Source organism: Plodia interpunctella, chromosome 1, assembly GCF_027563975.2.
Source record: "Plodia interpunctella isolate USDA-ARS_2022_Savannah chromosome 1, ilPloInte3.2, whole genome shotgun sequence".
Taxonomy (NCBI): Eukaryota; Metazoa; Arthropoda; class Insecta; order Lepidoptera; family Pyralidae; genus Plodia; species Plodia interpunctella.
This window is the reverse complement of record NC_071294.1, coordinates 9384639-9412636: the sequence shown is the minus strand read 5'-3', so window position 1 is coordinate 9412636 and position 27998 is coordinate 9384639. Positions and strand designations below refer to the sequence as shown.

The window sequence follows — 27998 nt, the reverse complement described above, 5'->3', positions numbered from 1 at the left end:
TTCATTTATTTAATAAATATATATTATTACAATAATATTCCTGGCATCACAGTGCCGCCACGCGAACATCCACAAAGCTCAACATATTGCCGAAACAATCCTTAGATTACAAAACCTTCGGCGACAATATTTACAAGAATTTTAATACCCATGTTAAATAAAATGATAATTTGTAATAATCAACAATAAAACTAATATAATCAATAAAAAAACATCAATCCGTAATAAAAAAAATATTTTCAGAAATAAAAAAAGGTTGATCTATTTTGATGCTTTCGATATTGAATAATATTTATTTAGGTACTACAAAGGAAGAAAACTGACGATATAAAAAATAAAACTAGAGTTTATGTAACATAAGGATAGATGATATTATTGATAATTATTTTCTTTTTTTAGTATAAGAAATTAATAAAGTATTTTTACGGTATTGATTTACGAAAATTGTCGCAGTTATAAATGTCATTGCTACAAAGCTTTCAAATTCAGTTATTTATGATTCTTATGAAGCTAGATAATACATTAACGTCATCGAAAAGTTAAGATCTGGTATGTACGTGATCGTCATTTAATCATTAATATTTAAAGGTAAAACTAACTTTCAATAAATGCATATTAGATGTCGAATATTAAAAAGACTAAATGTATCAGTCATTTTTATACAATTACAATTTTAAATTTATTAACTAACTTGCATATAGTATATTTGTATGATTCTTAAAATAAAATAAATCGTATATAGCACAAATTATGTGACTAACACATTTACCTAACATTAACAAAAATAAATAAATAAAGTTTTGTTATTGTTGCTGGCCGGATATTCAATTATTCTATCTAAAGCTTAAAAAATAACAAATAACGATAAAAAAATCAAAATGTAAAAATCAATAACTCTGTTAGATTTCGAAAAAGGTAGTTGCAAAATAATTCATATGCAAATCTCATGTGGTATTCCATTTATCAAATTGTTGTTATGTAACTAAATGGTTGAAAAATGGATAGTTTCACTATCAACTAACCTTGACTGAGAAGATTGTCAAGGTCAAAATTAGACAAATGGAATCACCATATACTTTTTCGCTTGCTGAGCGTAACGAGAGGCAGTATGGTAACTCTGCGCATATTTACAAGTTCTGTACTATTTTAAGATTACTGAGTAAGCATTTAAACAGCAACAACATATTTTCGGATACCTACACTCACAGACTTGATAAATTCATTTGCTAAAAACCTACAGGTATAAAATATCACCGCTATTCTAAAACACGTAATAAATTATTGTACTTACTCCCACTCCATACAAACAACCGTATGTTACACTTATATTGATGACTAGCGACAAATTTCAAAACACAAATTATATAATCTATATAACAATAAAGTCTACAGTAATGTTGTAAAAAGTACAAACCGTTCAATCTATATCGTATTGGTTAAAATTATTCGGGCACGTATATAATATAACGGGTAATATTTCTGGAGGCGGATGAAACAGCAACTTAATATTACAATGTATCTTATCCAATCCTATCCTTTTATCAAATCCAATGACCTAAATTTCAAAAGCAATATACGAAATAGCTTCATATTTATTTTGAAATTTAGACGAAGTGTTGGGATTCGTTCAAAGTTCTTGTATGTATTACAAAATAGTATGAGATGTGTATGGGATTGTGGTATAGGCAGAGCTAATAGGCGCGCTATAGCGCTACCCATTATAAAACGGGTGTTAAAATTGCTTGCCACTGTTATATAGGTACCTATATTGAGAATAAATACAACCTAGAGTACCTCTTTTTGATCAGTTTGTCTACAATTTGTATAAACTATGCCTAGTTGGTTGATATCAATATTTTAACAATTATTTTGTGCGTAATTATGACTATGGGGCATATTCTGCATTTTACAATTTAAGCTAACATCGCGGATGTTAATAAAATATTAAATTTGAACATGTAATGTTCAGGTACAGGATAAACAACCGATATGATTAATGTATATTGTAGCTAATTAGGTGTTTTTCTATGTATATCACTTATCTATCTATTACTTTTAAAAAATAACGGTAAAGCACTAAGAAAATTTGTACAATGCCATACAATTTTAATAACAACGAAGTTATGTCTCACAACATGTGAGTGACCTGAAGAATAACAACCTAACTTATATAACACACATAATTGAAGAAAAAGTTTATTTTGAAAATTTTATTCAGTAAATTCAAAATCAATACGTAAAACAGCGTTGAAACAGACAGAAATCACATTGCCGCTTAAGTATATGCTGGTTTGTTTTTAAGGTTTGTATCCCATAGATATCAGAATGTATATCTCTGTGAGTTCACCCAATAAGAGCCAGGGCCCATTTCTCAATTTTGCTTCGTCGTCCTCCATTGCGTTAACGACCATTGACGTATCAACGCAGAAAAACCCAATAATTGTGGGAATATCAATGTACGATTCGCACGTCAATGTATAAACCTATAAAAAAACGGAATAGCAACGCGCTACGTACGTCGTCGCAACGGAAGACGACGGAGCAATTGGTCCGCGGCCTTAGCGCCAACCATCAGACTGTCACGAGACCTGACCAGAGTCGGAAATAACACACTCTAAGAAAGATTAAACCATCGCCACTACAAATGCACGTCGTGGTATTGTCCCTCATTCGGGCTGGATCACGCCTGCGTGTCCCCGTCTGTGTAGTGGGACGGTCCCTCGTTGGAGCAGATGGAGTCCTCGGGCGTGCGGGACACGTCCCCAGCCTCGCTGGGCTCCACAACGCTGGCGCTGCCGCCGCTCTTGCCCTTCCCCCCTCGGCGCGCTTGTAGTGCCTGGGTGATTTGTATATTTTAATGTGTGATGAGCATATTAAATAGTCATGTTTGGAACTTGCTGGCTGAATAGAGGTTACTATTGAATAATATTTTTTCACGATAACTAAGGCCCGGTTCACGAGACTATGTGCGAAAGTGATCAGTGCCTGTCCAGTTTTATAGTTAACACTTGCACTGCACACAAATCAAAATGCGAACTTGGTTTAATATATTGGCCATGCTCAGTTAGACATATTTTATACAGTGTAACTAATATTTTTGAGACAACCAACAAATTTCATTTAGTTTCATCTACGAACTAAAGAAACTTACTAGCCTACGTTAGGCGGGATTAAAGCAAACCATAAGGTCAATTAATAAACCGATGGTTCTATTAATGACGCAGAGATGAAGCCACTTAATTAGCTGTTTAACGAAGGGAAAGTGGGGTAGATTAAAAACTTTGTTTTACATTATTTGCTTTCATTTGGCTGTCAATTTGGACCACCAAATAATTGAAGAATATATTTTATTTAAACACATGTAAAGCAGACATATATGATACATTGCAAACAGCTTAGGAAATATTCAGGTGCTTATATATTTTTTAATTAAAATGGCTAATCGATTTAATATTTTCTTATATTATTATATTTTTGAATGTAGTCAGTGACATCATGTAAAACTAAATATAGCAATTTGGTTCATAACATACATAAAACATAATTAGGTGGTTTAATGATAAATTGAAATGGAAATGATTTTTGACGTTCTCTCGATGGAATGAAACTGCAAATCGCACGACTTTTATTTACCTTTTCCAGAAGTTAACAATGTATTTCAGAATTTTGTTTATAGTTATTTTATGTTTATAAATATTGGGTTTAGTGCTATACTTGCCTAGTTTACCACTGTAGCAGGTCGGTGCAGGGTGCCGTCGTGTCATTCTCGGGCACGAAAATAAATCTCAATACTGACGTTACAGGATTTAACTTTAGAGTAACTACTAAAAACAAATTATCGATCTTATATGGTTTTGTCATACGGTATGTATTAGCTCTGTACTGACTGATCATTATTTTGATGTCCTTCGATTAGAATTTTTATATTAAATTGTTTATCCTTATCATATAATTTCTACTAGTTCCTGTAACATTAGTGAGATTTGCACGTTCGAACTAGAGGGTCAGAGCAAAAGGGGGGTCAAAGTGGACGTCCAGGGTCATGCGGGTGCGCCACGGCATGCGGTATATATCACACCTCCTTACCTTCTCACGGCTGCCCTTTTTCTAAGTTGGAGTGGGATGGAAGATGAAACATTGGTTAATGAGAATGAAAATAGTACGACACTGAATGGTAGGTCTAGCCACTTCACATCACTAACCGATTGGTTATACAATTCGCTACACGACTCAAGAAATATATAGTTAAAATACATATAGGTAACGAAAAGGAAAGGTAAGAAAAGATTCACAACTAATTAAGATAAGGCTAAAGAAAAATCAAAATTACAAATTAACAAAACTAGGATACACTCAACTAAGGAAAGGAAACAGGTAAGTACTAACATAAATGTTGTCAAATTAACAGTAATAACGTACACAACGTTTCTATAACTGATACCTATCATATTTATAGTTAAGTTATAAGTGTACTTTGTTATTATTCAAATTATGTTCAAAAGGAGCCATGGAAAATTTAGAATACCCATACTGATCACAAAGTGTTTTCAGACAATTAAATTGGTATAGACAAAGTTAATGAAGGCGAAATTGTTATCCTATAAGGGAACATTACGCAAAGATCGACGCAGCTAGCACATGCTGAAAACGAACCACCCGATGCCACGAAATTTAAATCAATATCAATGCTTTAGAAGATTTGTCAATGTCCAACATCAAACGCTGATGCTGCTCTCTGGTGATAACTTCGCAGTAACATTCCCTATCAAGGTTCTCCCCTTAAAATACCTGCAAGGAGAACCGCCTGTGCGGAGGCTTCCTGCCACCACGACGCTTGCTGATGTGAGGGTTATCGCGGCGCAGAGTCTTGTTTCTCAGTATCTCCAGCTGGACGTACAGCCTCTTCAGCTCCGCTCTCACCTCCTCTGAGGTCGGCTCCTCTTCACCCTCAGCGCCGAAGCCCTCCGCTGGGCCTCGTCGAGACACCTGAAAGATTTAAACAGTATTTTTTTTCAGAGTTAGACCATGTCGATTAGAATAGTAGTCTAGGCATAAACTCAGATGTTGTAATTGAACATACTTCCTGAGCGAGCGACCTAGCCCGGTAGCCGTGCCAGAGGCGGGGCGCGAGCACGCAGGCGAGCGCGGCGCCGGCGGAGATCTGCGCGCGCGCCGTGGCGGCCAGCGGCGAGCGCTCCGGCGCCGCGCCCATCAGCGCCGCCGCGCGCCACGCCACGCCGCTCACACACTCACAGCACAGCGCCGTCGCCAGCCAACTCAGCTCCTGAAACCACACAAATCAAGAATTGACAAACTCAAATCAAGAATTAAATGCATTTACATCTCATTAATCAAATCATATATTTGTCAGAATACAGAATTACAATCAGGTGGTCATGATGTAGATAGAACATGAATAATTATTTTCTACTCGACAGTTTTGATTTAAAGACTCGTCAGAGATAAAGTGATAGCTCGAGGGGCTCCGCCAACTAACACATATTACCTGGAACGGAACATTAGCATGTCTAGCGGCGTACGCTATCCTGGCTCCAGCGGCCAATAGCAGCAGCTCGGCTGCGGCGGTTACGTGATGCCAGGCGGCGCGCGCGCAGCCATCACCATCGTCGTCGTCGCACGCAGCGGTCGCTGTGAACGCGGCCAGGTAGCACGCAGCGCCTGACACCATCGCACCTACTACCCGTAGCACCTGAAATTGTAGTAATGGCAAGTGTCCATATGGGAAAATTTGCATGGGAAAATCCAGGACAAATGGAAAACGGATTATGAAAAACAATTTGATGTAGGAGTTAAAAAGCATTAAGCACACTTCGGCAATTCTTATCGTGCAGTACTTTCAAAAGTCAACATATATGACGGCTGTATAGGAGCGTAAATAAGTATTTATTTATTGTGAAACAGTACAAACTGATTTTGATACAGTTACATTCACTTTACTAAAAATCTCGGTAGTAACCTCTGAGTCCCTGGGCGTCCACCGATGTGCCTTTCTAGTCCGGAATTCAGCCAACAGCACCCACAGTCGAAGCACGACGGAGCCATAGCACGCCACAAAACCAAGCTCGCGCAACCACGCACCGGCGATGCATCGCCATTGAGCCATTGATATATATTGCGATGCTGCCTGTAAGCACATTTTAAGAAAATTTTACTTCTTGATCTACGTTGCTCAGTTCCGAAATTGTTCATCATTTATTCCAGAATCAGTTACAGAGTTTTTTGAAGAAATTAGTTATTTAATGATTTGAGATCAATTTAATACTTGGTGTGGCAATCTTAGGGTTTTGCTAACGTAGCGTTTTTGTTACGCAAGGCGCGGGACCTTAGCGAGCGACGCCATTCCGTCACTCGGTAGCACATGGCAGTAAGCGATTAAATAAAAGTAAATTCGTTCGTACCTAGCGTTAAGAAAATCTGTCTGGTCTGTGCTGTGTACATAGTTAAAACAATGTGTGTAAAATGTGAACAGTGAAACAAAATAATACCATAGGATCACTACACTAGTCAATATGCTCACGATGGGGACGTTGAGAGCAAATCAGCGGTTATATATGAGGAACTCACCGAACCATACATTAACAAGGCGCCGAGTAGCACGACCTCCAACACAGTCCACATGCCCATTGCCACTGCCTGGAAAAACAAACAAATTTAAAGTATCCTGTTTCTACGTCACGATGCGTAAACTCTTATCAGTCCAGAAAATGACAGCCATGCTTAGTTTAGGACTTCACCAAAGCTGTGTGCTTTGCGGAGCGAACAAGTTCCCAACCATTCCAGTTGAAGGGGAACCACGCAACCTTAACCAATAGAATTTGATAACTTTTGACAAATTAAACTCTATTCGTTGTTCGAAATCCAGCTACGGATGCACGATCTGGGACTCTAGCCTTACTTTGCATTTCCTTTTTTTGAAGATGATGAGCGCGATAACGACGCAGATGAGCATGCCTGCTAGGTTAGCGGCCAAGAGTGCGGCGCGAAAGACGTCATTGAGGCAGGCAGCGACGTCGCTGCCCGTGCCGCACGGCGTGCAGGCGAGGCCAGTGTTGTCTGCCAGCACGTCGCCGCTCAGCCAGCCCGACCCCTCCGCGTGCCAGTGGTCCGCGCGGCATTTACACCGGTACTGGAAATAATAAATCTTATGATTAGTGTTTATCATAGATTCTCTTTTATCACTTTGGGGGGTGATTCCGTTAATATAAATTAATTTTTCATTGTTTTCAAAAATAAAGATCTTTGAAATCGGTTCTGATATCATAGGTATAAACTATAGAAGCACCACAATAATATATCAAATGTGATCTACCTCCAATCTTCTTTCTTCCGGTTCAAGAGATGGTGTCGCTTCACAATCAGTGGTGGCAGCGTCACACAGCGGCGGTCCGCCAAGCCACTCGTTCATGCTCTCCTCGCAAGGGAGTGCGGGCCACCGCCGGAAAATAGCGGCGGCCGCTCTCGCCGCACCAGCTCCGCGCGCCGCCGCCGCCCCTCCCCACCAGCCCCATTGTTCCAACTCGCAGGAAAACCACGCGGTCGACCACACCACTGAACTGGCGTTCCAAGCTGAGGCTAACGTCCTCCAGAATTGTCTTAAGGATTTGGTACTATTTTGTTGGAAGACGATTAAGCGTGGAGGTTCGGCGACGTAGAGGACGCCGAGGTGCAGTTGCGGGGCGCCGAGAGCGACGGCGGCAGGAGGCGGGGAGAGGGGCGTGCGGGCGGCGGCGCGGGCCAACACAGCCGCTCGGGTCTCGTCCGCCGCGCCCTGCTCAACAAGCTCGGCCAGCGCGCGTGCTGTGTGCACCGCTGTTGCTTCATGCTCGCGGAGGTTCTGCCAACGAAGAAATAACAAAAATTATACCAAAGCGAGGGCGATAAAAAAAAACAAAGTTTAAAAGACTTCGTTTTAAATTTGATAACAGAAAATATATTTATTAACAACAGCTAAAAAGACCAAATTATTTGTCAAATAAAAAAATAACTGGAGTCATAATAGCCTAAATTTAGATAACCTGAACTATATAATATCGTTAAAAGTTCGTAGCGCGTAGTACCGTAGCAACAAGCTTCGTAGACCCTCAATGAGATAGCTACGAGATAGCCCTCTACGAACATTTGAAAGTTGAAATTAATTTTATCGAGCGACTTGTAATCTGCTTCCGCGAAATCTGGGACGATGAATGATATTAATTCTTAAAGAATTTAACTTTTGATAACCCGACTTTCAAATAGAACTTCAGAGTTAGAAGTCAGCTGTCCATCTTTAGGAACTACCTGGCAATATATTTGAAAATTAATAAATTTTTGTATTTTTATTTTAGGTGTTATAAATTAGTTTATATTGTTCGATATTCTTCTTTACTTATTTTTATTAAGTAAATACTTTCTTTTTCATACTTTCTATTGTATCCAGTAAGTATATATACATATAACTTTTGGCTATTGTATTTCCTTGTGACACGTTGTCAGGCAAACCATAGACACGCCTAACTCTTTTATTGTAACTATACTAACTGCGGGCAGCGGAGGTTGGCTCCTGAGCACGAGTGGGTCGCAGTAGGGCGCGGGGTCGGCGGGGGCGGCGGGGGCAGCGGCCGGGCGCTCGGCCGGCGCTGCGCACGCGCACGCCAGCGCCAGCGCGACCACCAACGCCCCGCACCGCTCGCGCATCGCTCACCTATCCGACCACACGCTACCAGATATCTAAAACAAAAAATCGAATGTCACATGATAGTAAAAATTAAGATAATTAGTCATAACTTCTACTTCTATAAAAAATTTGATCAAAGAATCCACAAAATGTACGTAGTGACTGTACAATTTCGAGCGGCCTCCCACAAGCGGGTCTCACCGTCCGAAATTACAAGAGGCAGACTCCACTACTACGAAGGGGGATTCTTTGATCACGTCAGGGTCACCAATGTAACTATTTGGTTAGTTGTCACAGACATATCTAACTCATGTAATTTTATGTATATAAAAGTTAACAAAATTAAAAATAAATTGATTATTTTATGCACTCATTACGTGTATCATTACTACGTCACCCAACACGCACACGTAACTAACCAAATAGTTACAGCTATAGCTCTATTGGAAATTAAATATTTTCTTGCCAGAACTGCTTCGGTGGATTCATCAGAAGCTGCTTTAACTATATCTGACTATTTAGTCATTCCTAATCCCAACTAATATTATAAATACGAAAGTACGCTTGTTTGTTACCTCTTCACGCTTTATTTACACAAAAAATATTTTTGAAATATACCATTCATATTGTGTGCGAAATTTCATACGAGTACGAAGGATACGTGAGTTGGGAAATTCACGCTGTCGAAGCCAAGGGCAAGGGCTAGTATTTTACATAAATAACCTCTGTGACTTATATCCCATTTAGTTTTATAGTACAGTTAATTTATTATTATCACAACTAAATTAATGATACAGATAATATCAATGTATTTTTCCCGATTGTGTTGGCACTTGATAGGACAAAAACAATAAGGATAGGACAAATCACAAATACAACACAAAACCAACTTCAACTTGAACAATGCGAGTACGTTGTCAACACGCGGCGGCGGCGAGCTGGTGTCATAAACTTACCTTACTAATATAAAATTAACTAAATAATAACTAAACGAACGTAATATAAGTAACTATGTTAAGTATTTAATACAAAAAAATAAAATGGCCATCTAAAATTGCATTTGACAAACTGAATTGACCTTCGATTCAATTTCTTTGTCTTGCTATCGTGCTAATGCTATCGTGATTAAACAGATATTCCATACAAATAATCTGAGTTATCTAAGACACAGATCAATACTTCCAGTAGGTATCTAAGACCAGAATATATCCGCCTCTTGATTGCGTAACTTGCTAGAAAGATAAAAATACCACGACAGGTGGTCTGCTTTTAAATATCTTTTTAAGTTGTTTATGTAATAGTTTTAAAGGAATCCATGTGTCATGAGATACATTTGATATGTCATGAGAGCAAAACATTTTTTTAATTCTTTTACTAAAAGTAACTTAAATTTGACATTCAAACCGGCTATGAAAATCTGGCTGATATTTAATAAATAATTTGTGTGTATATGAGAGGATTCGTTTTTGCTATTGCCACGTCACACCCTTAAATTCCACACATGAACGAAACAGCGAATAAGATTATTAACGTCACGATCCTTTAGATTAGGGGTATTTATTATTCTCCCATATCGATAAACACTTTAGATAAATAGATCTTGAAACATTGTAAATACTGTAGTTTACGTGTTAGAGTAGTATATTGGACGCATGTCAACAAAATGAAAACGATATACTGCCTTGTTTTATTGTAAGATTTTTTTCAATTAATCTGTTGACTTATTATATATATATATCTATTTATGACAATTCATTTTATTTCTTTAGTTAGAACTAAAAATAGTTTTTAATTTTTCAGTATTGCAATCGTAATAGTACTTATAAGTAATTCTATAATTTAATTAATATTATTTATTTTCATTTCAGAGTAGTGCTGCTTGTGGATCAAGTCAAGTTCCTGGAATGTAAGCCAAGCAGTTCCCGTCAAAGCGAAGTGAGAAGGTTCCCAGAAGGGTTCTCGTTTGGTACGGCGACAGCGTCCTACCAGGTGGAGGGTGGCTGGGACGCAGACGGTTTGTAATGTATTACTAGTCCTACTTATCTTAGATTTAAAAAGTTTTCAAAAACTAAGTTCATACTTAAAATTGAAAGTTTCGTTAGCCCAGTTAATAATGAGCTTTATCGAAAGCAGTTTTTTTTTTTCAAAATTTCAAAAACACTAGTAAACACTTCGACAGACTAATTATTATTTAGAAGTTGCAATAAAAAGTGAACGTATTTTCAGGGAAAAGTGTGAACATTTGGGACCACTTAACCAATACGAATCCATGCATCGTACGGGACTGTTCCAACGGAGATGTCGCCAACGACTCCTACAATCTGTACAAACGAGACGTCGAGATGATGCGAGAGCTGGGATTGGATTTCTACAGATTCTCTTTGTCTTGGACCCGAATCCTCCCGACCAGTTTTACAGACAAAATTAATGGACCCGGTGTAAATTACTATAATAATCTTATAGACGAGCTGCTCAAATATAATATTGCGCCGATGGTAACGCTTTATCATTGGGATCTTCCCCAGAAGTTACAAGAATTAGGGGGATGGACCAACCCTCACATAGTAGACTGGTATGGAGATTATGCTCGCACAGTTTTTCAACTTTTCGGAGACAGAGTTAAACTTTGGATCACTATGAACGAACCCCGAGAAATCTGTTACCAAGGCTATGGAGATGTAACCATGGCACCGCGACTCAACATCAAGGGAATAGCTGAGTATTTGTGTGCTAAAAACTTACTGTTGGCGCACGCTCGAGCATACCGCATCTACAATGACGAGTTCAGGAATACTCAGAATGGAACGATCGGTATTACAATAAGCGCTGGTTTTTCTGAGCCGGCAACAGATTCGGAAGATGATAAAACAGCAGCAGAAGACTCAGCTCTTTTCGGAGTATGTACATACACGTATTTTAATCCTAAGTAAAACTATTATTATCGTAATTAAATTTAAACGTAGTTCAGTGTTTACAAATTAGAAAAAATACCCGGGGATAGTAAGACCACGTATAACTTGTGAATCAGATAAATAGTACCTAATGCATTATAGTTTTTTTTAGTGGGGTATATATGCGCACCCTGTGTTCTCTGAGGCCGGAGACTTCCCCCCCGTGTTGAAGGCGAGGGTCGCCGCGAGGAGTGCAGAGCAGAACTTCGCTCGATCCAGGCTACCGGAATTCACAGCAGAGGAGGTTGAATATGTTCGGGGAACATCGGATTTCTTCGGACTGAACCATTACTCTTCTGGCATAGTATTCAGAAATGAATCGGTTCAAGGCATATTTGAAGTTCCATCAACAGATGATGATGCAGGAGTGGGTGCATACAATCTCGATGAGTGGGGTTATTCTGCTTCTTCTTGGCTAAGAGTAGGTTACCTAATTAAAAAAATATTTGAAGAACTATTTTCAAATCAAAAATTACTTTTTAAAAGTACTAGTTGGATGACGGACTAAAATTATTAAAATTGTATAAATTTCAGGTGGTCCCATGGGGATTGTACAAACTTTTGATAAAAATAAAAGATGACTACAATAACCCACCTGTCTACATAACTGAGAACGGATTTTCGACTTTCAAAGGGTTGGAAGATGACGATCGGATTTCGTACTACAGGCAATACTTGGATGCCACGTTGGACGCCATAGACGAGGGCTGTGACGTCAGGCTCTACACAGCCTGGAGCCTCATGGACAACTTCGAATGGATGGCGGGATACACGTTAGTACATTAATATTCAATACATACCGTGTTTTCTCTAGAGACTACAAGCTTCTTTCAACAAGGGCATGAACAAATTTTGTCAAAGTTGACGTGTGATATCTCTGTAACATTTTATCGGATCTTACTTTTAAGACAATATAAGAAAACAGAATATCGTATTTAAGCTACCATTTCGGAAGCTATCATAAAGGTTAGGTTGACACAAAAAACGTATTTATTGGTAAATTTTTGAGTCAACAAAGCTATTATGGCAATAGTTCCACAACTGCTTCCGATATTTTTTTATTCTACAAAGAACAAAAGCTTATCGACTTTTTCATTATCGTCATGACAATTTCAGCCTCTTTCTGCACACAGGTCACTTTTGGCACTCTATTGTTTTTATTTCTTAAAATGTTAACATTTTTTTTAATAGCGAGCGTTTTGGCCTGTACGAGGTGGACTACGAGAGTCCACTGCGCACACGCACGCCGCGCAAGTCTGCCTTCGTGTACAAGGAAATCGTGCGCTCTCGTGCGCTCGACTGGGACTACAAACCTGACACCGCTGTCATGACTATAGACGAGGGACACTGAACACGTTTGAATAAAATGTATTTAAGAATGTGAATAAATTGTTTTAATGATTTTCATGTTATAGTGATGTGTGATAAGCTCTTTTACCCACGGAAATATCGGTATCGGAATTATTTCATGGAACTCTGTTATCCTGTAATATATTTTCATATAAACATCGTGATTCCAACTGACTAATGTATTAGGATCTATATTAACGGTTGTTGCTTGGGTACGAACATTTGTCGCAGGGATGTGTTACGTTCACGAAGTTCTCGTACCAGCAAAGAAAAATGTGCCTAACGCGGCTGGAACTGTAAATTACTTTTTAAATAACAGATTCTCGGAAATGTTCTCTTATTATAGTATTGTACGTACTAGGAAACACCATACAAAATCAGATAAACTATTTTATTATTTCGAAATTAATTGATTAGCCATAAACAAACACACGAGATAAACTTATAATACCTCTCTGTACGCCTGAGAAGTTGTATAGAGTAGACCATACGGGAGCTAACATAGTTGTATAAATCGATAATCTGGCATAATAACTAAGAATACAGTACCGATTCTTACCCCTTCGGCCACATTGGAAACTATCGTTTGGAAACTGGTTTCCTTATCACTACATGTAAAATAGTAAAAAATATAAATACGCAATAATCTGGCTTTAAGTGTAGTCAATTCAGGCCAACCGATCTTATCCCATAGGATGATTCAACCAAAACCACATTTTATATTTGTCGACTCAGGCTCATCATAAATTTTATGGTTAGTATATCTATAAACGAATTTAAAATCAGAGCGAATCTTGTGATTAGTATAGATGTGAAATTGTGTTGGACATTAAATTTCCGAAAACAGTAATGCTACCACAAATTATTCCATCCATTCATCATATATATCACTACAACCTATCCATGGTGTATTATAAATATTTTCCTAACACTTTTGTTCACGTATATGTAAATTCTTTTAAGATGTTCGTAAAACGTTCGTAAAGGTTTTTTTTTCACTTCAAACTAGTTAAGTAGGTAACTATGAAGAAATACTCTCCAAGCACTTAGTTCATAGCTTCCACAAATATGGGGTTCTATTTTAATACATTGTATTTTTAGTCTTCTCATTTAACATAAATACAACAGTATTGCTATTTGTTTGTACATTTTCTCACGTATGTGAAGTTAAATAGGTATTATCTGTTAGCTAATCATTAGATTTAAGTATCTAAGTATTCTACTCATGTTGATAAATGTTAGGATTTTGCAGTAAGACATAGGATTTACCAGTATATTAACATACAGATAAGATAAATCTATCTTTAAAGTGTATTCTTCTATTGCTATATAAACATTGAGAACTGGCAAGAATGAGCAGATTGAAGTAATCATTTAATCGCGAACAAAAATAAATTAAATTAGCACAAACTCGAATCACACAATCTGGTAGTTAAACTTGCATGTCTATGTCATTGGTGGCAAAGTCAAATCAAAGGGTTATGTGGAAAGTGGCAGCAGGAGCCAACAACTATAATAATACAACAAAATAAAATGAATTTTATTAGGAGACTGGCGTAAGTATTTTACTTTGATTTTTTATAGTCTGTATTATGTGTCCCACTGCTGGGCAAATGCCTCCTCTTTTGTCTTCCAAAGGACTATATTGAGTCATTTGTGGTCAATCACGCTGAAACTTGTCTGAATCGTCCCGCCATCTGGATTAGTCTAGTTTATATTTTCTTTTCTGTTCTTAAATATATATCAGTTATATTATATAAAACATGTAGTTTTATATTAGTAAGTTTTGAATATCCTGAGGATTCGCGGTTAGCATTTATAGTTTTTTATGAGTGTCTAACATATTTATTGAAACTTCATTGTACGAAATAGAAATATTAAAAGCAGATTATTGCTATAAGTATTATATCTTACAGACAACGTTTGGGTCAACAAGAGAACTTTATATGGGTGTAAAATATACAAACATAAAGACAAACATCAACTTATAATTTAGATTAATCATCAAACTTACGTTAATTTACATTATTGTAGCTTTGCAGCCGTAGCCTGCATAATATATTCAACAGCAGCTAATGGTCGAGAGGACGTGAGGAAATTCCCCGATGGGTTTCTATTCGGGGCAGCCACGGCTTCATACCAAGTCGAGGGAGCTTGGGATGAGGACGGTAAATCTTCTAATAGACTTTTGTTTATTTCAAACCTTCAAAATTAGTTTTTGTGTTCATAACAATTCGATAAATATAAAGTTTTTGATGGATAAAAGTTTAAAAACCAATAAATTAATAATTATAATCTGGGATATAAAAAGTTATGTGCACATTTAATACCTGTTATAGCTAGCAAATATGGTATTACATACGCGAGAAAATATATAGACACGACAGCAATACTGTCGTAACACACATGTACATTTTAATTCCTTTTTTATTTTATTTGTTGTTTTTGTTTTAGGTAAATCAGAAAGTATTTGGGACACGTACACTCATCAGTCACCTAGTCCCATTCTCGACAACTCCACTGGAGACATGGCTGACCGCTCGTACCACCTGTACAAGCGAGACGTCGAAATGATGCGTGAGCTGGGCCTTGACTTCTATAGGTTTTCTCTCTCGTGGCCGAGAATATTGCCTTCTAGCTTTCCCGATAAAATAAACGAAGCGGGCGTAGCGTACTACAATAACTTGATAGACGAGATGCTGAAATATAACATAAAGCCGATAGTAACTATTTACCATTGGGATTTACCGCAGAAACTGCAGGATATGGGCGGATGGACCAATCGGGAAATTATCGATTGGTACGCTGATTACGCAAGAATTGCATTTACGCTATTTGGCGACCGAGTTAAGGATTGGATCACAATAAATGAGCCGCGACAAATATGTTACTTCGGTTATGGTGGGGTGTTTCTAGCTCCCGCTTTGGATATTAAAGGGATAGCTGATTATATTTGTACAAAAAATGTACTAATGGCCCATGCGAAAGCTTACCATATTTATGACGAGGAGTTCAGAGCTAGTCAAGGTGGCAATATTTCCATTTCAAACAATATCGAGTGGTCTTCTGCTGAGATTGAAAGCGAAGTGGAAGCAACTGAGGATATCATTCAATTTACAGTAAGTGGATGAAATCGTAAATGGTGATCTGAAGACTTTTATAGCCGTGACGTGACTTCATAAGATTGAATTTGTTTCTAAGAATTTATTTTCACTTCAATTGTAATCTAAAAAACAATTTCAGTTGGGATTCTACGCTCACCCGATTTTTTCCAAAAATGGTGACTTCCCCGAAGTTATGAAATAAAGAATAGCAGAAAAAAGTAAAGAACAAAGTTTCCCTAGATCCAGACTACCGGAATTCAGTGCAAAAGAAATTGAATTCGTAAGAGGGACTTCAGACTTCTTTGGTTTGAATCACTACAGCACTTCTTATGTATACCGAAACGAGTCGGTCGGGAGCCTTTATGAAGTGCCCTCTTTTGACGACGATGTAGGAGTCTCATTATACCAATTAAGTGAATGGAAAATTGGTGATTCTGATTGGACTAAGGTAAATAATTTCTAGTTTCAATGTTTACAATCACATTTTTTAAATGCCCCGCAATAAACTGAAAGCATAAATGCTTATTTATGACTAGCTTTTGCCCGCGGCTTCGCCCGCGTGAATTTCATAGTAAAATCTCAATATTTTTTTTATCGCGTACTCTGTAAGACTGGTAAACATATATGATTCCAGTTCGCATTTTTTCTCATCTTTAGTTCAATTTCCTGTTTCCCGCTGCGTATCTCATCCCGCAAACTTGTCGAATCCCGCTTCCTGCTGTGTAACGTAAAGTAGATATCCCGTACCGTTTCCTACATATTGTGCCATCATATTATTTGCAATGTGTCCCGTCCCGTCCGTTTCCCACTACATGTCTCCTTCCCATTTCCCGCTTTCTGCAATAATTTTCAAATTACTACTCGTACAATAAAAAAACTGAGGCTTACAAAAAGGTGAAATAAACTTTAATTACAGGTCGTTCCGTGGGGTTTCTATGAATTGTTAACAAGAATAAAGGTGGAATACAATAATCCACCCATTTATGTAACGGAGAATGGTTTTGCAAGTCACGGAGGTTTGAACGACGAGGATCGTGTTTTATACTACAGGAGCTACCTAAGTGCCTTGTTGGATGCAATAGACGAGGGATCCGATATCAGAGCATATGCAGCATGGAGCCTCATGGATAATTTCGAATGGAAACTTGGTTACACGTAATATTTTTTCTATTTGATTGCGATGTAGGTACTTATTTATTTATAAGTTGGGTAGTGCAGGCACCAGTATACGGGTTACCATTTCACCCAGTTTTGATGGATAATTATTAGACGTCACCCTCTGAGACACACGCATTTCAGAGTTTTGTTGTCTAATCAGAGTTGATCATGTTTGCAACCAATTTCAGGGAGAAATTTGGCCTGTACGAGGTGGACTACGATAGTCCAGTGCGCACACGCACGCCACGCAAGTCTGCCTTGGTATACAAGGAGATCGTGCGCTCTCGTGCGCTCGACTGGGACTACCAACCTGACACCGATGTTATCACCATAGATGAAGGTCACTGATGACATAATTATGACATCAGAGCCCTTCATCATAAATTTATGTTACTATAGGTTTAGAAAGACTCCGCGCGCTCTTAAATTTTCGTAATCAAGGTATTTTTAGGCTGGGAAATGTATTAAATTGTGACTTTCTTAATTTAACACGTTAAATAGCCAACATTGGCACCAAAGTTTTGTGTGTGTTCAAGATTGAATAGTTGACGTTCTGATTTGAACTTACTTTGGATAGAATATTGACTGACATAAACAGAACACTTAGGTAGTAATCGTTATTAACTCCTTCCTCCGCCAACACTTATAAAAAATAAGTTAGAAGGATGTGATAATATAATTACATTAATTATTGTCTTAGCACAGTAAGTATTACTTAGTTAATGATTATAACTTCGCTTATTAAGTCACAGTCAGGTCTGTCTATACTCACTGAGTATATAACATAATTACTCATATTATGTTATGCTAAGCAAGTAAAACCTATTTAGCTTAACATGAATACACACAAATCTATCATTAGAATAAAAGTCACGATTTGTCGGCATATCGATTGGGGCACATTGAATCAGGCATGTGCACGGGATATTTAGGGATTTTATTTAAATTGATTCCTTGAATGGAGTGGAAAACAGCAGAATTTTAATTAAAGCCTGGTGCGCCCATTGTTCGAAGCATCTAGGTATAGATCAATTAATGAATTTAAATAAAGCCTATAGAAGCTTTGAAATTAAAGTGAAGTAACTTGAGTATTGGATGATGCGGAGGATAAATACCTCAATAGACTTAATCTCAATACATTACTTGCCTGCATCAATATACATTTAAATCACCAAGGATAAGCTTATCATTAATCTTATCACAAGTTTATTATTAACATCTTTGCCATAGCTGTCAAAACAAGTCTTGCCATTGTAGGTACTTGGTATCTTATCTCATTCTAATACTTCATTCGGCCCTTGTTTCTATGGAACCGTAGTAGAATATCATCGAATTGATGAATAAATCAAACAAATTTTTAAGTCTTTAATTTATTCGGAAAAGATGGCAAAAGATCGCAAGGCAAGCCGATGATGCGATGGTCTTACGAATTGTCGGTCTTCGAAAACGGATGACAATAACTGGCGAGGTATACAAGTGGTTGGAAACAGAAAGTGGATGCTTGTGCCCAGCAGTGGGACCTCATATTCAGAATCATGTTCGCGAGTAAACCTCCGCATTCATCAGAATTATGAAATTGACACCTACCCCAGTAAATTACACAGTATTCTTTATTAAACGATAATAAACATGTATTCAATGGCAAAATTATTTCAGTCGAGTCTATTTCAGCGCATAGGTACCTACTAAGAGTAGTTCCATGAATAGAACACAAATAAGCACCAATGACATATTAGCATTATTAATTACTAGCTGCGCCCCGGAGCTTCGCCCGCGTAGGAATTTCTGTATAAATATTATCCTATGTGTTATTCCACGTTACATACAGCCCGTGTACCAAATTTAATAACTATCCGTCTAGTAGGTTTTGCGTGAAAGAGTAACAATCATACACACATACACCCTCACAAACTTTTGCATTTATAATATTAGTAGGATAATATTAATAAAATTATTAGTGATTTTATATAGTTACTGAAAATACGTGTTAATTTAAGTACTTAGATATACTTAAATCGCAACCACGAAAACATTGCCAATGTTTGTTTTGATGAGCCCAGTCTGGCAATCGTTATAACTCGTCAGAAATGCGAATGCAAAAGATGTCAGCTCTCCTATCTCGCTTCTACTCTTGTATTTCTAATACACACATCTCTTTCTTGTGTAAGCGTAATTGAAGATATATCGTCTATAGCTTTCTCTGTCTACAACGCCATCATTCGAGTGAGCTAGTGAACCAACATAAACAACATGGAAGAATCACATCGATATATAACTTGCTGTGTATTTTCACTTAATTGTAAAAGTCAAGTCAGATGTCTTCAGGCGACTTGAATAAAATCTGGCACCAGTGTTAGAGCAATAACACACACATGAATGAATTTAAATCAGACTAAAATATGTCGTAAGACACTTCTGTAGCAGAATATTAGAATCTAATTACGCAGGTCTTGCCTCACTCACACCACAAACCCTTTTACAGCCCTGAACTAAGAAAATTGAGAAACTATTCGATGAAGCTCCTACAAGTTAATAGCTCATTTTATCAAAGTAATGGAGATGCATCAAGTCGCTTTACTCGTATTTATTTAAGCTGAGCCTGCTTAATAACTTTGAATACCTAATTAAAAATCTACTTAAGTACAGGCACGTTTCGTAACAATCTTTTGTAAACCTTTATAAGTTATAAAGGTTTATAAATTATAAGGGTGTGCTGTAACCGTATTTATGTGTGCTGTATTTTAAATTTTATTTTAGTAAATAAAGTTAAAAAAATGAGTTTCAATTGATTACTACGACGGCGAAAACTAATTTATCGTCGCTTTTCGTTTATTTGGTAAGTATTGTATGTACACTTTACAAAATATATCCATGAAAACTGAAAGTGAAGTTACTGTATGTAAGTGCTTCCTGATTTTAAAGTTCATAAATAATGAGCATAATAATTAAATCTGTAATTAAAATAATGAAAGTTTTCGGATGTGTTATCACACATCCGAAAACTTTCAATACCTGGCAACAATGGCTACAATGGCAACAATACCATTCCCAGACATGCGGCCAGTTGTAAAATCATAGCCGACATTTTAATTGACTCTGGGCTTCGCGGCATCACAGCCCCGAACGCAACGGAATTAAAGCGGCGATGAAAGAAAGTATTGAAAAAGAAATTAACTTCGCTACGATATATATGTGTTGTTTCTTGCTAATTTTATAGGCTCTCTACAGAGTGTTTACCAGCAAACACCAACGTTTTAGATCAATGTATCATTCCGCAAATAAAGTTTTCAAATTGTGCGATCAAATCGAATAGGCACGCTGCCAACGAGATCGTCAGATGATGTAAACTAATCAAAGAGTGTAAATAATGCACAAGCCCACATGAGACTGATGCTATTACAAGCAGACATCGACACCACACAGCTGTGCGCCTGACCGCAGTGGTACGCCGCAATTCTCTATGGTCCCACATTGTTGTCTATTGCATTAAGCTTCCCCCTTCCCTCGAAGATCTATTTTTTCCTCTTTCTCCTGGTTAACTCCCTAGCCATATAGTATTGGATCCTAGGCTCCACTGTCATACTTTTTCGTTTTATTTTCACCATGCTCAATTGTCTAAAAGTCAGAACGGCCACGCATATCCTCCCTGACAATATCAAGCCAGTGATGCTAAATTTGCTACAAATGAACAAGATATGTCAGCAGTTTGTAAGTTTGTTAGCCATCCCTTGATAACGCTAAATTTGTTAGACGAAAAGGTAGACAGGTAGTAAATAAATATATACGGACAAATAATATAATAATAATAGTGTTATAATAATTTAACTTATTATAAGTAGATAGATACCTCTATGCCATTGTCAAAAATGTTTAAAATGTAAAAAACAAGTTAATCTTTAAGGCACGTAGGTCGGTAGTAGGTAGGTAGGCACGCAGCTGAACGTAATACAAGTCTGAGAGGCAAGAGTGGAATCAGGCCCTCTCAAGACGCCTTTTGTCACAATGGAGGCCCTCCATCCAGCACCCTCCAGCGCGTAGCTTTGTTTGCCACTTCACAATGTAATATTCAAGTTTTGGTCAAATTTTCTGTGAAAGAAACTAATTATTTTTATATACCTATTTACTTGATACACAAATCCCGAGAAATTACTCAGACACATTTGAAGTACAATTCCAAAATTCTAAATAACCACAAATTATATAAAATATGATAAAATAACTTGTGTAAAATTGTGACTTTCCATCGCCACCTTTAAATTGGTTAAATCGATTCACTCGAATTAGCCTAGGCAAACCTATACGAGCCGTGTTTTGTAGTATTATGGCCAGTATCCAAACGCCAATAACGAGGTGGATCACTCGAGTCGAGTGTCGACCGACTGCGGTGATTGGATTGTCAGTTATTTAATTTATTTTTATTGGGAAGACCACCAGGCATGTAGTATTGAATATAGCTGTTAAACAAGTATTATTTACAAATTTATTTATTTACGGACATTTTTTGCAATGCGTAATCTTACTAAGGACTTACTCGTCATAAAAGTTACGTGCAGTATTTTAATCAGTTTAGGCTTCGATGACAAAAATATTTATGTATAGGTTTCTCGCGAATTATTTTGCCTTAAATGATTAGTTACACATATATATGTCACATATGCTTTTTACCTATATTTGAAAGTATTAATAAAACTGGCAGACAGGATTTAGTGCTTCAGGTCCTGGGTTCGATTACCGATCGAGTTCAATATTTTTTCTAAATCAGTAAAATTAGTTTGTTTGGGAATCTTCCAATACCAGTCGGTATTGGAACGAAGACGAAAAGCACTAAGTCTAGACTTTCCTATTTTTCCTAATATTAATTTAATCTCTTATCAAATCAAAATCCGTGTGCCTACAGACACACCAATAGATTTAGCTAAAACCGAGAGAAAATAATATTGAATAGCTATTTCGTGTATACAGAAAATCTCGTAGCCATTGAATCGAAAATCTCCTTTCCGTCTTTTGAAGTGCGGGCCGAGATAAATTCCCGCAATGAAGCAGATTTGCAGCCTCCTGTCTCCATCCGGGTTCAACCAATTCACTTCAGAGGCAGCCAGCTAACCTCTGTGTTGTAATAAGGTATAATTTTGTAACCATTTTCTAACGAATTAATATTTCTTATACAAATAATGGGTGAATTTCCTAAGTTTAAATTTAACATGAATATTTTCGATTTTCCTGAACACATTTTTATGCAAATTCTATGTTGCAAAAAATCTCTAATCTAAGCTAAAACTGCAGTACAGAAACTGAAATTTCAAGTATAATAAGCACAAGTACTGGTAAATACGAATATCGTTAAATATTAACTTTACAAATTACACAACCTACAACTTTTTATGACATCTTGTTCACCGCGTAGGTTGTTCATTTTAAATCTACATATACTTATGTTTAAATTACTCAAAATCTAAACATAAGTTAAAATGAATATAATAAGTTAAAAATTTAAAATGAACTCTTATAATCTTATATAAAACAATATTTCTTACCACTCGCAAACAAAAAAACTAAACGTTAAACAACACCGTTAAATGCAAAATATTCGCTTATTTTCATACAAATTAAATGAGCGGGGAATGTTTTCCAGTAAAAACATCGTCCACTTTACAGGCCCATAATTTGAGCGTCATAATCGCATTTAAATATGTTTACTGTTTACATTGTATACAAGCGCGACTAAAGCTATTGCACCATAAAACTATAATGATAATTTTCATGATCAGTTCCTGAGTTTTGTACTCGCATTTTTGACCCAAAAAAAGGTATTCTGCATTTTCGAGCCTCAAACATGATCATTGGTGTATACAAAAGGAAATAATATTAAATAATATTAGTCATCATTGTTTAATTAACATAAACCACACACAACCATCTTTTTTTAAAAGTTTTCCTAGAATTAAATAATGTAAGCCTACTTTTAATATTTATTTTCACTAAGTTCGTGGTGTTATTACTATACACCCCGAAGGGATTAAGGGTTGGAATTTCATTTGCAACTTGCTCGGGATTATCTTTAAGATAAAGAGAGCAGGCGCGGTTCATTATAATTTGTACAAATTTTCTACCAACCTTGGAGGACTTTGTATCAACAAGTGTACAGAAGTGGCATTCCTATGTATTGACGAGGGACTGTTTTATATTTTTTAGCATATTTGAGGTAGAGTCCCGATTTTTTTGTAACTGGGTCTATGGGTATCTAAGCTAAGCCGCTGAAAAGATAAAATTAATACAGTTGAGTCGTCTCCGAAATAATTTTGGCTAGTTTCAATTTAATTGCAATTTCAAATCTGTGTTCCTAATTTGAATAAATAAAAAAAGAATATCTTCGTAAGAACAGCAGTAATCTAAGCATTTGCGCATTTATATCTCGTTGCTAATATTAATTAAACAGGAGGTGATGTTAACTCATCACATTTTGGTCCCACATTTGAAGACACCACCGACATCCGTCACATCCCCTTTCCAAATCCATGTGTGTATTTTCAGCGTATAAGTTTATCGTGTCTGTGTATCTGTATGTTTGTCTGTGGCATCGTAACAGCCAAAGGGCTGAACCGATTTTGATCTAGATTTTTTTAAAGAGAATTTGATAGAGAGTGCACATTTTCCAAGAAGTTACGTTTAGAAAATCAGTCCGCTCTTTTCTAGCAGTTGAGATGATGCCAGCAACTGAGTCGAAGTTTCTTATAATTTTAAATTATTTTTATACAATCCTCACTCATGATGATATTAACCTGACATCGATGTTCAGTCAGTTTACACATACCTAGACCGGAATGTAAATATTATAGTCTTATAGGTGTCTAAGCATTGTCCGGCCCAGCGAGCCTTATAAACACCAACATCTATTTATGTACAAAGAACTATTCATTGGCCATAGAGGACGCTGCGTTGCTCCATTTCACAATCGTATGCTTCACATCATCAAGGCTGACATTGAAGCAAAACTACAAGATTCGTAAAACTGAAATAGATTTTTATCGTCTGAAATAATGATTGATCGATATTTATTCGATACATCAAAACTTTCTAGAAGTACTTATTCCGTATGCTGTTTATATTTTATTGCTATACCTAACATTATTATTTTGGTTATTACAAAAAATAACGAACGTTTCGTTCTGCATAAGTTATTGCAAGACGGTTCTGAAAATAAAAGTTAAATTATCTGAATGAAACACACGCTAACAGCCGTTCGCCGACCGTTTGTAAATTATAAACTATCTATTCTTTTTACCAGAATCCCTACATTCGGCCGGAGCAGTTTTTTCTCGATTTTTATGGCCCCAGCGGGCCGGCGAGCGGCGATAAGTTTGCGGCTATCACCGTTTTGTGGACATTCTGCACGCACATGAAAATTTATTCTCACAAGTGTAGTAGATTTACTGTTATTTTCTATTTTATAACGCAATAAATATTTAAACGTTTTAGGTGCTTCAGGATTAACAGCCTTTTTCTATAAACTGACAATATTTTTTTCATACGATGCAATAAATCAGCAACAGGGAAGAAAACAGCGCCCATCCTGGCACCGCGTTCCAACGTTTTAAAAGTTTATTGCCCAGGCGAACACATAAAATAATGTCTGAGGGTACTTAGTGCGTATGTGTGAGTTGCTTCGCAGAATACAAAATTTAACCATAACAAAAGCAAAGCTAAGCTATTACTATCTATACAGAATTTCAACAATCAGCCGATATACCTACTTCTAATCATGGCCTTCCTGTTTTACAACGCTCTTGGTTGTGTCTACCCCGTTAGTGATATACGTGATGACAATTTTTCTGTGGTGCGAACACTCACCGCAATTATATTACATATACATATGACTAAAACAAATAATTAAAATATATTTTGCCATTGCCGACATTGCCCTTTTAAAGTACCTATATTTCATCCAGATTGAAGATCTTTTTTTATGTAACCTTAGTTTTACCGACTCTATAAAACCATACATTTATTGGCCGCTGACCCAGTTTCGAGAAGAATTTAGAAACTCAGCTACTTATAACCTTTACTACATAAAAAATATTTACATACATATAACGAGCTAGCAACCTATTTCAGTCACATTGTTCTGTTTATCCACAGTAACTGTCCTTTAGACGGCGAATCAGTTTCAAACTCAATAAAGACACATTTTCAAATGAATCACAATTGTCAGACCGAAATCCCTATTTTGTAATAAAAACTTACAAAACCACATAACGACTTTGAAGAAGGAGATGCAGTTGAAATTGGTGTAGACCTATATGGTGTACCGATCTTACGTAAAGTGATGATCATATGAAGAAGCTCGCTTCATACACAGGATACAAATTAGTCACACTTGCTTGCGTCACAGGCTATTGATTTTTACACATGTAGGCAATCTAATCAAGAAAAATCTTTATTTCTGTATAATGTACTAATTATAACGCCAGATCACACACATCAGGAAGGGTTATTGTTGGTTCGTCACCTCCGAAAACAAGACATTTGTTGCCAACTTGCTACTCAACTTTTCCGTAAAAAGTAAATTTAGCAACGAAATAGTGATAGCTTTAAGTACTTAGTACACATAAATATTAAAAGTTACCAGTTTACTATACATAATAAAACGTGTACCTAGTTTACATAAAGTTTTATGGAGACGAATTAACAATATCCCATCTGGAAGAAGAGCATATAAGCCCGGTCCAGTGGTACAAGTACTCATACATTATTTCTGTGGCCACAATCGTCCTCGAGTTGAGCTATATTTTAAAACCGTTTATTTAATCCTGACTTCTATTACCTACTATTGGTAGCACTATGTTTACTTTTAACCATCAGTTATTTTGATAATAAAAGAATACCATTAGAATTTGATAAGATTGAGTTTGACACGTTGGCCCTTTTTTTCGTTCTCTAGGTTTCAGGTTAAAATATTCTTACTGCGTTGAAGATCAGTTAAATTGATGTACCTTAATAGAGGCCCGGCGCCGTCCCTTGGCAAAATGAGGGTATGTGACAAAACGGTAGCTAGCCGCCTGTCCCTACCTTTGATGTCGAGATCTATAGCAGCTTTACCACAGAAAGGGAAATGTATGACGCTGACAGAGATCTCACATATTACACGAGATTAAAAAATACATTGAAAATATTCATAATCGATGTATTAAATGAATTTCTATACCAGTGAAATTCGGAGTATTTTTAACTTGTCAAAAGCGATTTGAATTTGAATGCATTTCAGGTCAACGCAACAATACGACATGTGGGATTATTTCAGTTATTGAAAATAATTGTGATAATATGCTATGAATATGCCAAGTCATAAAATTATTTCTTCATCTGGTAATAATATCGATCTAGCGAAATAGGAAAAAAGGTCAGTGAAGAAAGTAGTTGATTATATTAAGAGAAATAACATTAACGAAACAATAATAGACTCGCTAATGCTGTAAAAGACTAACATTAGATTTTTCTCAAATTAAAAATTTAAATATAAAGAGGTAGATACTTATTATTTTCCATATTATGTAAGTATTGTATTTTATGTCTTTTAGTATTTATAACTCGCAGTATTAATAACTTGTTTTAAAATAAAATAAATTTTAAAATATAGTTAAAAAGTTTTCATAAAAAATGAAATCACTCACCACAGGCGACTCTGGTGATATTTTCATTATGTGATTTTCCAATTTCTTCCAACAACACAGCTAAAAGGCTTCTTTATTTCACTCGAGAAATACAAGTTTCCATAACAAACTCACACAGTAACAATAGAATTAATTTTATAATCCTCTAATTTTAGGGGATTATGAAAATCTATTCCCAATGAGAGCTTTCTTATCACATGACAGGTGTTCAGATATGTCCCATGTTTCTGTCATAAATATTCCGGTGATATGCAGACAAGTTTTGTCCCGAACAGTTAACTTTACCGCAAGTCACTACGACCGTTGAACATTCCCATTATGACACGAAAGTTGTCCACATTTGAGCAAATTTACATATAATTTACGGTTCATTCGGTTTAGTAGAAGACGGAGTATTTGCGCGCCCAGGAATCGACCGGCCATCCCGCCGCGCCACTGAGCGATCTCGCGAGGCTCCCGGCCGCTCCTGCCGCGCGCATGCGCACACCGCGCCAGTCGCTGTCGCCTCCCCGCCGACCACCACGTAGCCACTTTTACATTACGCGCTCGGACAAACACCGCACACCCATCCAGCCAATTGACACCGCAATACATTGCACGCGCCGCGATAAAACTCAACGAGAGGATTCCGCACCGAAGTCAGTAATTCCTGGCCGGTGATAGCACAAGGATCTCAAATATGACGTCACAAGTTCGCTCACGAGTTGATGAGGCTGACTGAGAGACGGCTCGTATATTCTGCCTTATTTCATTAACGCCAATGAGACACGCATAAACCAGCAAATAAAACTGATCCCCTGAACTCGGAATTAGACGGTAAAACGGACCTCGACGAGCAACGACTTATTCGTTTAACGAAAGCCTTTCTTAAAGCTGTATTAATAATATCCAATATATAACATACAATTTGTTATGAAAGTGCGGCAGCGGTCTTATTTATTTCCATCATTACTTTATTATGCACTATTTCAGCCAGACTGAACTCTCATATTGTAGCCAGATTACGATTTGGAAATTAAATATGTAAATTTTCCACCCATCAAAGTACTAATAAACCTTTATGCTGTCAGCTTATCAAAATCTTTTATTGTGA

General features: G+C 36.9%; 1 protein-coding gene and 1 pseudogene across 3 annotated transcripts; one reads left to right on the top strand and one right to left on the bottom strand.

Annotated features, from left to right (window-relative positions):
• Positions 1 to 27993, bottom strand: smog. 3 transcript variants are annotated; one of them, XM_053743674.1, is made up of 11 exons: positions 26906 to 27993; positions 8539 to 8727; positions 7331 to 7855; positions 6917 to 7147; positions 6586 to 6654; positions 5978 to 6145; positions 5507 to 5710; positions 5081 to 5284; positions 4789 to 4986; positions 4087 to 4107; positions 1 to 2836 (listed from the first exon to the last, which is right to left on the bottom strand). In XM_053743674.1, exons 2-11 carry the CDS (start codon positions 8692 to 8694, stop codon positions 2681 to 2683), a joined length of 1932 nt encoding a protein of 643 aa, XP_053599649.1. In that variant the 5' UTR covers positions 8695 to 8727; positions 26906 to 27993; the 3' UTR covers positions 1 to 2680. The 3 variants fall into 3 exon arrangements, with proteins under 3 accessions (XP_053599649.1, XP_053599658.1, XP_053599667.1); XM_053743683.2 differs by lacking the exon at positions 26906 to 27993 and adding an exon at positions 9631 to 9699; XM_053743692.1 differs by lacking the exon at positions 4087 to 4107.
• On the top strand, positions 10258 to 18871 carry LOC128669196 (lactase/phlorizin hydrolase-like; annotated as a pseudogene).
• Positions 27994 to 27998: the final 5 nt, after the last annotated feature.